General features: G+C 47.8%; 1 protein-coding gene across 6 annotated transcripts in view; it reads left to right on the top strand.

Moving 5' to 3' along the window:
- UNC79 (unc-79 subunit of NALCN channel complex) overlaps positions 1–16,630 on the top strand; it is a 179,222-nt gene that overhangs the window by 78,486 nt on the left and 84,106 nt on the right. For all 6 annotated transcript variants that reach the window (XM_083166032.1, XM_083166033.1, XM_083166029.1 and 3 more), the window contains 4 exons: positions 1,991–2,277; positions 8,976–9,158; positions 10,874–11,036; positions 13,146–13,295. In XM_083166032.1, the coding sequence (XP_083022158.1) occupies positions 1,991–2,277; positions 8,976–9,158; positions 10,874–11,036; positions 13,146–13,295 (783 nt within the window). The remainder of the gene's footprint in view (positions 1–1,990; positions 2,278–8,975; positions 9,159–10,873; positions 11,037–13,145; positions 13,296–16,630) is intronic.

Genomic DNA, 16,630 nt, shown 5'->3' with positions numbered 1-16,630 from the left:
CCTGGTGCTGTCCTCGATGCCCCTGGGCGGTGGGCATCAAGCTGATTCTGGTGTAAAAAATAGAATAATCTATTGTCTAATACTGGGGCACTATGAGTCCCAGCAAGCCTCCCCCGCAAGCTGGGACTTGGAGAACCACAAGTCCCAGCCTGCGGGGCATTAAAGGGCCCGCTGGGTCTTGTAGTGCCACAGTATTAAAAATAGTACAATAAAACACACTGACACACATTTAAAATAAAACTTTAATACATACAAAGCCCACACATACTAATACTTACCTATCTTCTTTCCGTAGGTAGCCCTGGTCCTGATGTCCTGCAGTCCTGTGTCGGCGTTCTTCTTCATGTCGATGTCCTTCTTCAAGTCGACGTCACTGTCGGCGATGGCGTCCGGAGTCCGGAGTCCGACGAAATCCATGGTGGAAGCTGTGGAAGGAAACCATACTCACCTGTCCCGGGGCGACGTAGTCCAGGTAAGGGTCTTTGCAAAAAAAACCCCCCGAGAACGCGAAACCAGCCGGACAGCAGGGAGCCGCACGTGTTTGTGTACATCGTGCGGCTCCGCCTCCCGAATGCCGCTATTGGCCGCCTCGCAAGGCGGCCAATAGCGGCATTCGGGAGGCGGAGCCGCACGATGTACACAAACACCGTGCGGCTCCCTGCTGTCCGGCTGGTTTCGCGTTCTCGGTTTTTTTTTTTTGCAAAGACCCTTACCTGGACTACGTCGCCCCGGGACAGGTGAGTATGGTTTCCTTCCACAGCTTCCACCATGGATTTCTTTGGACTCCGGACGCCATCGCCGACAGCGACGTCGACTTGAAGAAGGACGTCGACATGAAGAAGAACGCCGACACAGGACTGCAGGACATCAGGACCAGGGCTACCTACGGAAAGAAGATAGGTAAGTATTAGTATGTGTGGGCTTTGTATGTATTAAAGTTTTATTTTAAATGTGTGTCAGTGTGTTTTATTGTACTATTTTTAATACTGTGGCACTACAAGACCCAGCGGGCCCTTTAATGCCCCGCAGGCTGGGACTTGTGGTTCTCCAAGTCCCAGCTTGCGGGGGAGGCTTGCTGGGACTCATAGTGCCCCAGTATTAGACAATAGATTATTCTATTTTTTACACCAGAATCAGCTCGATGCCCACCGCCCAGGGGCATCGAGGACAGCACCAGGCTTCAGCCTGGTCAGGTAAGTCCTGGAGGGGGGACCCCTTCATTGGGGGGGTCCCCACTCCCCCAGGGCCCCTGGCCAGGCTGACTGGTCGGTAGGGTTAATGTTTTGGCCGCGGGACCTTATATCATAAGTGTCCCCCGGCTGTGACATTACCCTGCTGGCTGGTTTGGCCTGGGGCTGGTTCTTAAAATATGGGGGACCCCTAGTCATTTTGTCCCCCGTATTTTGGGAACAAGCCCCGGACCTGGAGCCTGGGGCTGGTTGTTAAAAATCAGGGAACCCCTATTTGTCGGGTTCCCTGATTTTTAATTACCGGCCCCGGCTCCTTCAGCCTGGTGCTGGTTACAGCTGTGGGGGGGACCCCACGCTGTTTTTTTTTTAAATTATTTAATTTTTCTATTTTTTTACACCTTGCAGCCTGCACGGATCAGACTGATCCATGCAGACTGCCTGTACGAATTCGTATTAGCGGCCGTATATATGGCCAGCTAATACGAATTCCTACGACATCGGTGGGTTACAAAGCAGTCGTATCTGACTGCTTTGTAATTTCCCCTCCGGAACACGACTTTGCATACGACTGAAACAGTCGTATGCAGTCGGAGGGGAAATACCAATACGAAAAACTAGGTTTTTCATATTGGTAAATTTCCCCCTTAACTACAGTATATGCCTTCTGAGACATGACAGGTGTAATTGCAATGCTGTGCCACTGTGGTCCGTTGTATCTGATTCCTAGACAGACAGGAAAATAAACACCTCACAGCGGACACACAGACTATGGAAGGTCTAAGCATGTGTATTCTTAACAGGTCAGCAATCCCCAGAAAATGACAACATGATCAAGGACCCTCTGCCGGAGGATGCTGGGATTGATCAGCAGACCGTGCATCAGTTAATAACGGTCCTGATGAAGTTCATGGCCAAAGACAAGAGCAGCGCAGAGACTGACATCAGCAGCGCCAAAGCTTTCAACACGGTGAAACGTCATCTGTACGTGCTGCTCGGGTTCGACCAGCAGGAGGGCTGCTTCATGATCGCTCCGCAGAAAATGCGCATGTCCACGTGCTTCAACGCATTTATCGCAGGAGTAGCTCAGGTACGGCCGCCTCCTCGTATACTGGGGGGTGGTGCTGTAGTGCTGTCAGCCAACTCCAGAACGCTGAAAGAAGTCCCACAGTTTCGGTAGAATATAATTGGTTTTAATTAGAAATAGAATATATTGGGCCTTATACAGAATGTTTTTTCCCCCTCAATGCGCAGACACACTGGTGTAATTTGCAGATAGATGATGGCATAACTAGATATTTGTCGACCCCATAGCAAAAGTTTGTAAGGGCCCCATTGTACCACCCATAGATGAAAAATGTGACAGGGAAGGTGGCCCCTCTCAGCTCTGGGCCCCATAGCAGCTGCACTACCTGCACCTATGGTAGCTACAACCCTGTATATAACACATGTAACTGTGACAGGGAAGGTGGCCCCTCTCAGCTCTGGGCCCATAGCAGCTGCACTCCTTGCACCTATGGTAGCTACACCCTGTATATAACACATGTAACTGTGACAGGGAAGGTGGCCCCTCTCAGCTCTGGGCCCCATAGCAGCTGCACTCCCTGCATCTATGGTAGTTACACCCCTGTATATAACACATGTAACTGTGACAGGGAAGGTGGCCCCTCTCAGCTCTGGGCTCCATAGCTGCTGCACTCCCTGCACCTATGGTAGCTACACCCTGTATATAACACATGTAACCGTGACAGGGAAGGTGGCCCCTCTCAGCTCTGGGCCCCATAGCAGCTGCACTCCCTGCACCTATGGTAGCTACACCCTGTATATAACACATGTAACTGTGACAGGGAAGGTGGCCCCTCTCAGCTCTGGGCTCCATAGCAGCTACACTCTCTGCACCTATGGTAGCTACACCCTGTATATAACACATGTAACTGTGACAGGGAAGGTGGCCCCTCTCAGCTCTGAGCCCCATAGCAGCTGCACTCCCTGCACATATGGTACAGTGGTTACACCCCTGTATATAGCACATGTAACTGTGACAGGGAAGGTGGCCCCTCTCAGCTCTGGGCCCCATAGCAGCTGCACTCCCTGCACCTATGGTAGTTACACCCTGTATATAACACATGTAACTGTGACAGGGAAGGTGGCCCCTCTCAGCTCTGGGCCCCATAGCAGCTGCACTCCCTGCACATATGGTACAGTAGTTACACCCCTGTATATAGCACATGTAACTGTGACAGGGAAGGTGGCCCCTCTCAGCTCTGGGCCCCATAGCAGCTGCACTCCCTGCACCTATGGTAGTTACACCCCTGTATATAACACATGTAACTGTGACAGGGAAGGTGGCCCCTCTCAGCTCTGGGCCCCATAGCAGCTGCACCCCCTGCACATATGGTACAGTAGTTACACCCTTGTTGTAAAGTGCTTTCTGTGACACTGTGCTCAGAATGCCTCTACAAATATGCTCAATGTGCAATATTCGATATTCTCTAAACTGGACACACACTAGAGCATTAAGTAATTGTCCCGATGTTACTGACGTTATTGCATTTTTTTGGTCCCATGTGATTTATCACTACTCCTGTACCCATTAGAAATCCTTAATATCAGTCCATTCTAAGGAGTGACATGAAGGTGATGTGAAATTAGTCTGACATATTGTTTGTTGTCCAGTTTTCTGTACACACTGCAAGATAGGCACCATGAGCCTAATTCAAACCTGATCACAGGACACATTTGTTCTCAAAATGGGCAAAACCATGCTAGTCTGCCCCTTTTTTCCATATTGTTACCCTTAAACCCTATTTGATCCTTATTGCTTTGTAAACATGTCCTTATGCCTATCCCAAGCATGTGTAAATTGATCTACTGTCTTATCCTCTACCACCTCTGATGGAAGGCTATTCCACTTGTCCGCTACCCTTTCTGTGAAGTAATTTTTCCTCAGATTTCCCCTGAACCTCCCCCAGTATCAGTGCCTATTCTCGTGTTCTAATACTTCTCTTCATTTGAGGAATGTTTCTCTCCTGGACCTTGTTAAAACCTTTGGTATATGTGAAAGTATCATGTCCCCCTTTATCTTCTCTGCTCCAAACTATACATATTGAGATGTTTTAGTCTTTCTGGGTAAGTTTTGTGATGTAGGCCATGTACTATTTTAGTTGCCATTCTTTGTACCATCTCTAGAGTATTTATATCCTTTTGGAGATATGACCTCCAGAACTGGACACAATATTCTAGATGAGTTCGTACCAATGACCTATACAGAACTGGACACAGTATCTAGATGAGGCCGTACCAATGACCTATACAGAACTGGGCACAGTATTCTAGATGAGTTCGTACCAATGACCTATACAGAACTGGACACAGTATTCTAGATGAGGCTGTACCAATGACCTATACAGAACTAGACACAGTATTCTAGATGATGTTGTACCAATGACCTATACAGAACTGGATGCTGTATCTAGATGAGGCCGTACCAATGACCTATACAGAACTGGACACAGTATCTAGATGAGGCCGTACCAGTGACCTATACAGAACTGGACACAGTATCTAGATGAGGCCGTACCAATGCCCTATACAGAACTGGGCACAGTATTCTAGATGAGGCCGTACCAAAGCCATATACAGAACTGGGCACAATATCTAGATGAGGCCATACCCATGACCTATACAGAACTGGACACAGTATCTAGATGAGGCCGTACCAATGACCTATACAGAACTGGGCACAGTATTCTAAATTAAGTCATACCAATGACCTATACAGAACTGGGCACAGTATCTAGATGAGGCCGTACCAATGACCTATACAGAACTGGACACAATATCTAGATGAGGCCGCATCAGTGACCTATACAGAATTGGACACAGTATCTAGATGAGGCCATACCAATGACCTATACAGAACTGAACACCGTATCTAGATGAGGCTGTACCAATGACCTATGCAGAACTGGACACAATATCTTGATGAGGCCATACCAGTGACCTATACAGAACTGGACACAGTATTCTAGATGAGGTCGTACCAATGACCTATACAGAACTGGGCACAGTATCTAGATGAGGCCATACCAGTGACCTATCCAGAACTGGACACAGTATTCTAGATGAGGCTGTACCAGTGACCTATACAGAACTGGACACAGTATCTAGATGAGGCAGCACCAGTGACCTATACAGAACTAGGCACAGTATCTAGATGAGGGTGCACCAGTGACCTATACAGAACTGGGCACAGTATCTAGATGAGGCTGCACCAGTGACCTATACAGAACTGGGCACAGTATCTAGATGAGGCCGCACCAGTGACCTATACAGAACTGGGCACAGTAGCTAGATGAGGGTGCACCAGTGACCTATACAGAACTGGGCACAGTATCTAGATGATGTTGTACCAATGACCTATACAGAACTGGGCACAGTACTCTAGATGAGGCCGTACCAGTGACCTATACAGAACTGGACACAGTATCTAGATGAGGCCGTACCAATGACCTATACAGAACTGGGCACAGTATCTAGATGAGGCCGCACCAGTGACCTATACAGAACTGGGCACAGTATCTAGATGATGTCGTACCAATGACCTATACAGAACTGGGCACAGTACTCTAGATGAGGCCGTACCAGTGACCTATACAGAACTGGGCACAGTATCTAGATGATGTCGTACCAATGACCTATACAGAACTGGGCACAGTACTCTAGATGAGGCCGTACCAGTGACCTATACAGAACTGGGCACAGTATTCTAGATGAGGCCGTACCAATGACCTATACAGAACTGGGCACAGTATTCTAGATGAGGCCGTACCGATGACCTATACAGAACTGGGCACAGTATTCTAGATAAGGCCGTACCAATGACCTATACAGAACTGGGCACAGTTTTCTAGATGAGGCCGCGCCAATGACCTATACAGACCTAGACACAGTACTCTAGATGAGGTCGTACCAATGACCTATACAGAACTGGGCACAGTATCTAGATGAGGCCGCACCAGTGACCTATACAGAACTGGGCACAGTATCTAGATGATGTCGTACCAATGACCTATACAGAACTGGGCACAGTACTCTAGATGAGGCCGTACCAGTGACCTATACAGAACTGGGCACAGTATTCTAGATGAGGCCGTACCAATGACCTATACAGAACTGGGCACAGTATTCTAGATGAGGCCGTACCAATGACCTATACAGAACTAGGCACAGTATTCTAGATGAGGCCGTACCAATGACCTATACAGAACTGGACACCGTATCTAGATGAGGCTGTACCAATGACCTATACAGAACTGGGCACAGTATTCTAGATGAGGCCGTACCAATGACCTATACAGAACTGGGCACAGTATCTAGATGATGTCGTACCAATGACCTATACAGAACTGGGCACAGTACTCTAGATGAGGCCGTACCAGTGACCTATACAGAACTGGGCACAGTATTCTAGATGAGGCCGTACCAATGACCTATACAGACCTGGACACAGTATCTAGATGAGGCTGTATCAATGACCTATACAGAACTGGGCACAGTATCTAGATATGGCCGTACCAATGACCTATACAGAACTGGGCACAGTATTCTAGATGAGGCCGTACCAATGACCTATACAGAACTGGGCACAGTATTCTAGATGAGGATGTACCAATGACCTATACAGAACTGGACACCGTATCCAGATATGGCCGTACCAATGACCTATACAGAACTGGGCACAGTTTTCTAGATGAGGATGTACCAATGACAATGACTATACAGAATTGTACCCAGCTTAAGTTTTATGTGCAGCTTTGTTTTATGAATGTTTAGCTGAAGTACCCGGCGTTGCTTGGGTGAAAATTTTTAATTTATCAAGTTATCAATGAGTTGGATGTAACCGATAACATTTTAAAAATAATTAGCAGCTCTTCCAACACACCCGTGAGGTGGCTGCCTAGTGTCGGGTTTTTTTGTGGGGTTTCGCCAGAAGCCCTATACCCAGTTGACAGTGAAGACCATGGTTAGTGTGGGTCAGCAGAAGTGCAGGTAGCAGATGGTGCATCTTCAAAAACGTAGCCAAGGTCCGGGCAGGCAGCAGGTACAAGATTTTTGTATAGTATCTGGCTGCATTGGCACATTATGGTACGTTTCACCCCATTTTGGGTAGACAAATTGAATATCATCAAATACGCTCTGGTCGGCGGCAGGAATTGGCTCTTTGTCAGCTTCACTGCAGGGCACAGGAATCTCAGATCGTTTCTTGAAGCGAATGTGCTGTGTGACTACTGGAGATGCTGCTTTTCCAGTCTCTATCCTTTTCCATTTAACAGAAGAGAAGAAGGGGTGTTCTCGCACATTTCCGTGTACCCCGAGCCGAAGGGTCTGATCTTTGCACAGGAGTAGAGATAGAATGTCCGTTGTTATGGGATCAGTAAGTTCTGAATACGATGGTTCTAGCTCAAGGACCTTTCTGAGAATCACTTCAGCTTCCCATCCAGGGAAAGGGTGGTTCCCTACGGTGAGGATATATAATATGACCCCAAATGCGAACCAGTCTACCCCTGCACTGTATGACTGGCGTTTTATCATTGTCCTCTCCATATGCGTTCATTATGGCCAGGACAACGTGAGCAGAATTCCATCTAAAGCGCAGGAAACCAGCGCGGGTTGGGCGTCCATACAATTGAATAGCTCCTGTTATTAAGGCAGGATCCCAACAACAATTGACTACCACAATAGTTATAATGTGTACAGTGTACTGTAGTTTGTAAGTTAATAAAACCAAGTGGGGCGACTGATAATGTTGTGCTTAGGGGCGACTTGACCCCTAAATTCACCTCTGGTCTAGCATTGTCCAGACTTGCGTATGTATGTGCGCCTCCTTGAGAATTAGACCAATCCCCAGTTGACGGTGCAGTTTGACCATGATTAGCGCTGGTCAGCAGACGTAGCCGAGGTCGGGGCAGGCAGCAGAGGCAGCAGGCACAAGGTTTTTTCTATTGTGTTTTGGGCAATGTTCCCTCAGCTGACGGTATAGCGCCTGACTCCATTGGCACATTATGGTACGTTTCACTCCATTTAGGGCAAACAAATTGAATGTCATTTAATAATCATCTTTATGCCAATTAAATCGGGCAAGGTGCAGATATGGGTTATTTATGGGCCTAATTCGGGTTGGCTCCCTAAAGAAAAATCTCTCTCTAATGGGCAAAACCATGTTGCGCTGCAGGTGGGGCAGATGTAACGTGAAGAGAGAGTTATACTTGGGAAAGGTATTTTGTTTCTGTGCAAGGTAAATACTGGCTTCTTTATTTTTACACCCCACCCAAATGTTACTCTCTCTTTGCACCCCCACCTGCAGTGCAGCACGGTTTTGTCCATTTAAGAATGAGTTTGCTTTTGGATCCATGCCGAATCACCCCCTGCGTTGCTTAGGGCTGGTTATTGCAGTATATTTAATTAATGACCAATTACAGCCACAATTTGACATTACAATAGGGATTGTTATTCAGTTATTGTGGTTTTAGCTTTATTTATTTCAACCTGATTTAGAGCCGCGCACAAAGCAATGTTTAGTTTTATTGTATTTTTGCATCCTAACACGAACTAAAACCAGGTCTCAACATTGTCGATGTCAACATTCTGACAACATATCTCAGTGTCAACAAGCTATATGTCCCTATATTCTATATATTCTATATTCTGAACGCTGCCATGTATGCAAACAGTATATACAACTCAGGAATTAGTTGTCACTGAAGTCGTTGCTTTGTATGTTTGCAGGTAATGGATTATAACATTAATTTGGGGAAGCATCTGCTGCCACTTGTGGTCCAAGTTCTAAAATACTGCACCTGCCCCCAACTCCGGCACTTCTTCCAGCAACCTCCCCGCTGCTCCCTCTGGTCTCTGAGACCGCACATCCGGCAAATGTGGCTGAAAGCTCTGCTCGTCATCCTCTACAAGGTAAAAGTTTTGCTGACTCTGAGAACAATTATGGATGCATTTTCAGGAATTACTGTAGAAATGTATGCAGGCATTATCCTTACTTGTTTTATATAGTTTATAAATCTAAACTGTCTGGGTAGTTTGCAAACCATATAATGCCAATGCTATAAGTTGCAGAGGTGTAACTCCCAGTGACATTGGAAGCACTGAACACTGGGATCTTGCTGTCAGAGGGGCACCAAGAAAGAAAAACTGAAGGAAAGGCTGAACTAGGACAGTTTTCTCTCCACTCATTTCATAGTGATTTGTTACAGACACTGCTGACTGATGTCCAAGTTCACAAGGCTCTTTGCAGTCCCCTTGAGCTGCAGAGTCTTGGATTGTGAGATAACAGAACAAAGGGGGAAATTTACTAAGATCTATAAGTACGGCCGATTTGTATATTCCGATGTAGCTGGCCGTATACATGCGTATTCATATTTGGCAGCCGTAATAAAAGTCTATATTTCCGTCGCTGGCATTAGCTGCCTTGGATTACTCATCATAGAGCTTATACAGTAATTCTCTTCTGTCTCTTCTACAAGGAGAAACCTTATTAATTTCCCATAAAACGCAGAAGACTCCTTTGGCTGTATACATAAATCCTATAACATAGTCTGAATGTGTCTCACGCCTCTGTGGTTTAATGGAATCAGCCGCCTTCAAGCTGTTTATTTTGTAGATCAACAATTCAATGGGTACTGTATGTTAATGGGGCTCCCTCGTCAGCCCAGGTCACCTTTATGCCAGCAGCTGTCACAGCTGATCTGATGCAGTGACATTAAGGTGAGCCAATCATTGTCCACCTGACAAGCTGCCAGGAGCTCATCTCTTTGTCTGACAGTGCGCCGGGACTCACGGAATTCTGTGAATATATTACCAGAAGCCACTGACAATGGCCAGGCAGATGGTCTCTGCTATCTAGTTGGATCCCTCCACCTGTAAATATTATTTCGCAAAATAATGGAGAGTTCTGTACGCAAATGCTATCAGGGCGTGCTGGGGCATGTAGTTCCCCCGACAGAGGCGGCAGAGACCAGCAGCTTACCATTTGCCATGAAATTGCACGCAAATGTAACCGATAAGGCATGCTGATACGTGTAGTGCCACATGTTCCCATTATAATAATTTTAGACTTTTTGTTTTTAGTAATAATAGAATATGAATAATACTCCACTATTAATATAGTACATGCAACTTTCACTAGATTGATGGCAGCTGATATATAAATTGCCGCACTGGGTTACTTTGTTACATTGATACCGATTTTATACTAAATAATCGGGTTGCACCCAGGAGTTTGTACCATGCTCCAACCTGGGTGCGACCCAGCTTGGAACCCTTTTACATTGCCGTCCATACCTTGCATAATACCGGGCGGGTGACGTCAGTGGGGCGGGTCCTGAACTGGCGCTTGGAGATGAGGTCATCACCCAACACCGGCTATCTTATTACCCGTTTACACTGCACCGCGAGCTGGGTTAAATCTGTGTTCATAATTCCTTTAAGTATAGTTTATGAAAAGCTTTTCTGTACTTCATTGTTTCTGTACTGTATTACATTCATCCTATCTGTTAAGCGCCTATTGGAGAAAGAGCGCTATATAAATAAAATTATTATTATTATTATAATGTTTGATAGTGAATAAATAGTTTAAATGAATTGATGGTCCCTTTTCTATCCTCACTCACCAGTATCCATACCGGGAAGCTGATCTTGGGAAGATTGTGTTGCACCTGATACATATCACAGTAAACACCCTGAACGCGCAGTATCACAGCTGCAAGCCGCACGCCACCGCCGGTCCCCTGTACAGCGACAACAGCAATATCAGCAGATACAGCGAGAAAGAGAAAGGTTAATCTAAGATTACTCTATTGCAGGGGTGGGCAATAAGCGGCCCTCCAGCTGTTGATGAACTACACATCCCAGCATGCCTTGCATCAGATTCAGACTCCCCTATGGGGTAAATTTACCAAGATGGGAGTTCTATTGCCTATACCAACCAATCAGATTCTATCTATCATCTTCTAGAAGGTGCAAAATAAATAAGAATCTGATTGGTTTGGCGCTTTCATATTAAGCCACGGTCACCCATTATACAGACGGACATTCAGGTTTGACCCTTCTTATAACCCGGTGTAATTGCCGGGTTAGTTGACCCAGGTTATAAACTGTGGTGCTTTTACACCGCGCCTTGACCCGGGTCCGTATGTCACCAACCCGGCAATTACCTGGGTCAGAGGTCCGAGATGAAAGGGGTATGAGTGTCGGGGATCGAGCTGTACCCTGTCCTTCAAGGGCTGAAGACCAGCAGTACCACCATGAAAACATTTATTAAAACATAACCTAATGAACATTGGCCCTTATTCAGATCAGATGGCAGTACAACTTTGTTCTCAAAATGGACAAAACCATGGGCCCTGCAGGTGGGGCAGATGTAACTTGTGCACAAATCTAACTCTCTCTGCACATGTTACATCTGCCCCACCTGCAGTGCACATGGTTTTGCCCTTTTTGAGAACAAATCTGTACTGCCACCTGATCTAAATAAGGGCTGTTATCTAAAAATAATTATTTTATACAGTAAAAGCCCCCATACACTGGGCGATGTACCCGCAATATGGGCTCTTTCCCTGTGATTGTAGTAATCAGTCAAATTGCAGGTGACTGAAAGCCGGTTCAATGCAATGCGCGGTTCCGTGCGCATCGCTCTGGACCCTCTGAGTCGCCCAGCCGCAGAAGCAGTCTCCTGGAGGTTTCTGCAGCTGGGATTGCATGCGATATATTGCATGCAAAAAGGACCTTCCAGGACGGTTGAAGGGAGCACTGCATGCGACCTCTTAAAGGGGAGAAGTCGCCGCATTGTATGGGGGGTTAAGGCATACGTTATTATCATCCATTTAGAGCTAACGGGGCCTCCATACGGGGAGATTCAGGGCATTTTCTAAGCGATCTGACTTAATCAGACTAGATCACTTAGAAAATGCTGTGTGTAGGGGCCATAGCGATAACAATGCTTCGATATCGCCCGGCTATTAATATCCTGCATGCTGGATAAACCTAGTTAGATCACCGGAGAACACTGGTCCTGAGCGATCACTCAGCAAAATCTCTACGTGTGTAGGCCCCATAAGTCAGAGGCTCTGTTCACTAGTAGCTGACTATTCTATTGGCCTTCACTGTTATCTCAGGGGGTTATTCTGGTTGAGTCGTTCGGGTGCAAATTTGCATCCATGCAAATCAACCAGAACCCGCTCTGTGAATGGCGGTACGCCGGCCAACCATTCGCACGGCATGCGAATGGATGATTTACATAGACATCCACTCGCATGCCAGTGGGAACCTCCCACATCTTTCGATGGTCGCCGACCATCGAAAGATTTGGTGCGCACACATGCATATATAAAGTAACTCTCAGGTCACTTTTATATGCGTGTACGTTCTTGCGGAAATGGGGGATGTCAGCTGCCCGTCTCCAGCGCCCACGTCACTGGGCGATTACCATGGGAACGCCCAGCCTTTTTTTCATGGGAACACCCTGTGCTCCCGCGGCAACTCATCGCACAGTTCAAAAAGTATGTGCTGCACATACTTTTTGTACTGTGTTTTGATCGCATCGCATCTCATCGCATGCACAACGCATGCAATGCAATGCGATGCTATTTTAACACAAAACGTACCGGGTAATCGGTACGTGTATGGGCACCTTTACACCGATTTACCCAATTCATGGGAGTCACATTCAGTCGCTTTTCAATTTTAAATAAGCAATGTTTACATTATTAAATACTTTATGTCATCACGCTAAAATATAACTGTTCGGAGTTCAGGAGTTAGTTCAAATAAAAGATAAATAATCAGTTTATTAGTTACTTTGGTGGTAGAATAGTTTTTCATTGAAGGAAAATGAGACTTTGTTTGGTTGTTCCGTAAATCTGACTGTTGTTACATCTCCCTCACCAGAGGAGGACAGCGTGTTCGATGAGTCCGACATACATGATACACCCACGGGAGCCGGGAACAAGGAGTCCCAGACATTCTTTGCACGGCTGAAGAGGATCGGGGGGAGCAAGATGGTGAAATACCAACCGGTAGAGATGAGCGCACAGAGAAGTATGACCCAAATGTTTATATCACATATGCCATAGCCTTCTGCATTCTGGAGATTATGGGTGACATTCTATGCTTTGCGCTAAATGCGCATGTTTTTTTCGCGCACCACATCGCCGCAAATCGCCATTTTTCAAATCGCACTTTTCAGTCAAAAATCGCTTATTTAATGTGATGCGCTTTGGAAGCTGAAAAGTGCGAAGAGGGGCGATTTGCGGCGAAGTGGTGCGCTGTGTTTAGTCCTGAAAATGTACGATTTTCATGTCTGAAAATCGCACGTTTGCAGGACAGCGCAAAGTAAAAAATAAAAAAACGAGCGCGGGGTCCCCCGCCCGAGCATAACCAGCCCCGGGCTCACTGAGCCGGTGCTGGTGACATAAAATCAGGGTCCACGACAAATAGGGGTCCCCTTGATTTCATGAAACCAGCACCAGGCTCAAGGTCCGGCGCTGGTTCCCAAAATACGGGGGACAAAATGACTAGGGGTCCCCCGTATTTTAAGAACCAGCACCGGACACAACCAGCCAGCAGGGTAATGCCACAGCCGGGGGAAACTTATTATATAAGCTCCCGCGGCCAAAGCATTAACCCCCTGGCTGGTCAGCATGGGCAGGGGTCCTGGGGAAGTGGGGACCCCCCCCAAATGAAGGGGTCCCCCCTCCAGGACTTACCAGCCCATGCTGATAGTCCGGGGCTGTCCCCGATGCCCCTGGGCGGTGGGCATCGGGCTGATGGCTTGTGTAAAAAAAAAGAATTAAAACTATTGTTTTATACTGGCGAACTATGAGTCCCAGCAAGCCTACCCCGCATGCTGGTACTTGGAGAACCACAAATCCCAGCATGTGGGGCATTAAAGGGCCCGCTGGCACTTGTAGTTCTGCAGTACAAAAAATAGTTAACAAAAACACACTGACACCCTGAAAAATAAAAGTTTAATGCACACAAAACACACACACACTGATACTTACCTACCTTGAGCCCGTAGGTCGGTCCCTGGATCCTGGGTCCGGGCTCCGGGGCTCCAGGGCAGAAGAGTCCGGTTCCGGGGCCTTGGTCCTGGTTCCGGGGCTGGTCCTGGGGTTCCGGGGCTCCTGGGCTGCAGAATCCGGGGTCCGGGATCCGAGGTAGTCCCCGGGGGTACCTAAGGAAGGAAATCCAACTCACCTGGTCCCCGGCGACGACCTCGCCATCCTCTCCGGTGACAGCGCTGCTCCCATCTGGTACCCGGCTCGCAGGACTTTGACAGGCGCAGAGATGTTTCCTCCTCGGCGTCTGAAGACAGAATGATTTCTGGCCAATCAGGAGCCGAGAAAGTCGGCTCCTGATTGGCCAGAAATCATTCTGAATACAGACGCAGAGGAAGTAACATCTCTGCTCTAGATGCGCAGAGATGGGAGCAGCGCTGTCACCGGAGAGGATGGCGAGGTCGTCGCCGGGGACCAGGTGAGTTGGATTTCCTTCCTTAGGTACCCCTGGGGACTACCTCGGATCCCGGACCCCGGATTCTGCAGCCCAGGAGCCCCGGAACCCCAGGACCAGCCCCGGAACCAGGACCAAGGCCCCGGAACCGGACTCTTCTGCCCTGGAGCCCCGGAGCCCGGACCCAGGATCCAGGGACCGACCTACGGGCTCAAGGTAGGTAAGTATCAGTGTGTGTGTGTTTTGTGTGTATTAAACTTTTATTTTTCAGGGTGTCAGTGTGTTTTTGTTAACTATTTTTTGTACTGCAGAACTACAAGTGCCAGCGGGCCCTTTAATGCCCCGCATGCTGGGACTTGTGGTTCTCCAAGTCCCAGCATGCGGGGTAGGCTTGCTGGGACTCATAGTTCGCCAGTATAAAACAATAGTTTTAATTCTTTTTTTTACACAAGCCATCAGCACTGGCTGGTAAGTCCTGGAGGGGGGGGACCCCTTCATTTGGGGGGGGTCCCCACTTCCCCAGGACCCCTGCCCATGCTGACCAGCCAGGGGGTTAATGCTTTGGCCGCGGGAGCTTATATAATAAGTTTCCCCCGGCTGTGGCATTACCCTGCTAGCTGGTTGTGTCCAGTGCTGGTTCTTAAAATACGGGGGACCCCTAGTCATTTTGTCCCCCGTATTTTGGGAACCAGCGCCGGACCTTGAGCCTGGTGCTGGTTTCATGAAATCAAGGGGACCCCTATTTGTCGGGGACCCTGATTTTATGTCACCAGCACCGGCTCAGTGAGCCCAGGGCTGGTTATGCTCTGGCGGGGGACCCCGCGCTCGTTTTTTTTTTCTTTTAACCCTTTGTTTTATTTTTTACACCAGAACCCTGCACAGAACATTGCGATCTGTGCAGGGTTCTGGCTAATTCGCCAAACAGACCCTGGTCTGAAATAAGTGCGATAATTAGGCACCTAAAAAGTGCGATGTGCAAATGCGCATTGCATTAAATAAGCGATTTGTATACTTTTCTGTACGAAAACATCTGGATGCGATAAAAATGCGAATTAATCTCGCACTTTTGGTCCGCATACCTTAACGCACATAATATGCGATTTCAGTCCCTTAACGCATCCCATTAAATTGGCGATTTTAAGCAAAAATGCGATATCGCCATTTTGTGGTCTAATTAACGCCAAAAAACGCAAATCGCAGTCCATAGAATGTCACCCTATAATTCAAAACCTATGGGTAGATAGTCTATAATATACATTGCCGGAAGTATTATGTGACCGTGGTACGGTCTATTGCGGCCAGAGCATTTACCTAGGGATGCCAATTCTCAAGCATTTTTTCAATTTCGGAATTCGGGATCGAAAAAATGCTCAATCCTGTGATTCCTGGGATACCCAGGATTGAGTTCATCAATGTAATGATGAACTTTAATTCCCCCTCTCACCACAAACCAGTTGCCCCGCAGTGTACTTACAGGCAGACAGGAACTGGATGCTGCGATGGGCAGGAGGAGGTGCGCTGCAGAGGAGGACCTGGGCCTTGTGGTGCAGGGGGAGTGAACCGGGCATGCGGCTGTCACGAGCCAGGCAGGAGGCTGTGTGCTGCAGAGGAGGACCCAGGCCGTGTGGTGCAGGGGGAGTGAACCAGGCGTGCGGCTGTCAGGAGCCAGGCAGTAGGCGATGCGCTGCAGAGGAGGACCCAGGCCGTGTGGTGCAGGCGGAGTGAACCGGGTGTACGGCTGTCAGGAGCTGGGCAGGAGGCTGTGTGTTGCAGAGGAGGACCCAGTCCGTGTGGTGCAGGGGGAGTGAACCGGGCGTACGGCTGTCAGGAGCCAGGCAGGAGGCGGTGCGCTGCAGAGGAGGACCTGAAACATGTGGTGGAGGGGGAGTGGACCCGGGCGTATGGCTGTCAGGAGCCAG

Source organism: Crinia signifera, chromosome 12 (assembly GCF_055691185.1).
Source record: "Crinia signifera chromosome 12, ASM5569118v1, whole genome shotgun sequence".
Lineage (NCBI taxonomy): Eukaryota > Metazoa > Chordata > Amphibia > Anura > Myobatrachidae > Crinia > Crinia signifera.
Note: the sequence above shows the minus strand (reverse complement) of the source record. Positions and strands in the feature narration are given on the sequence as shown.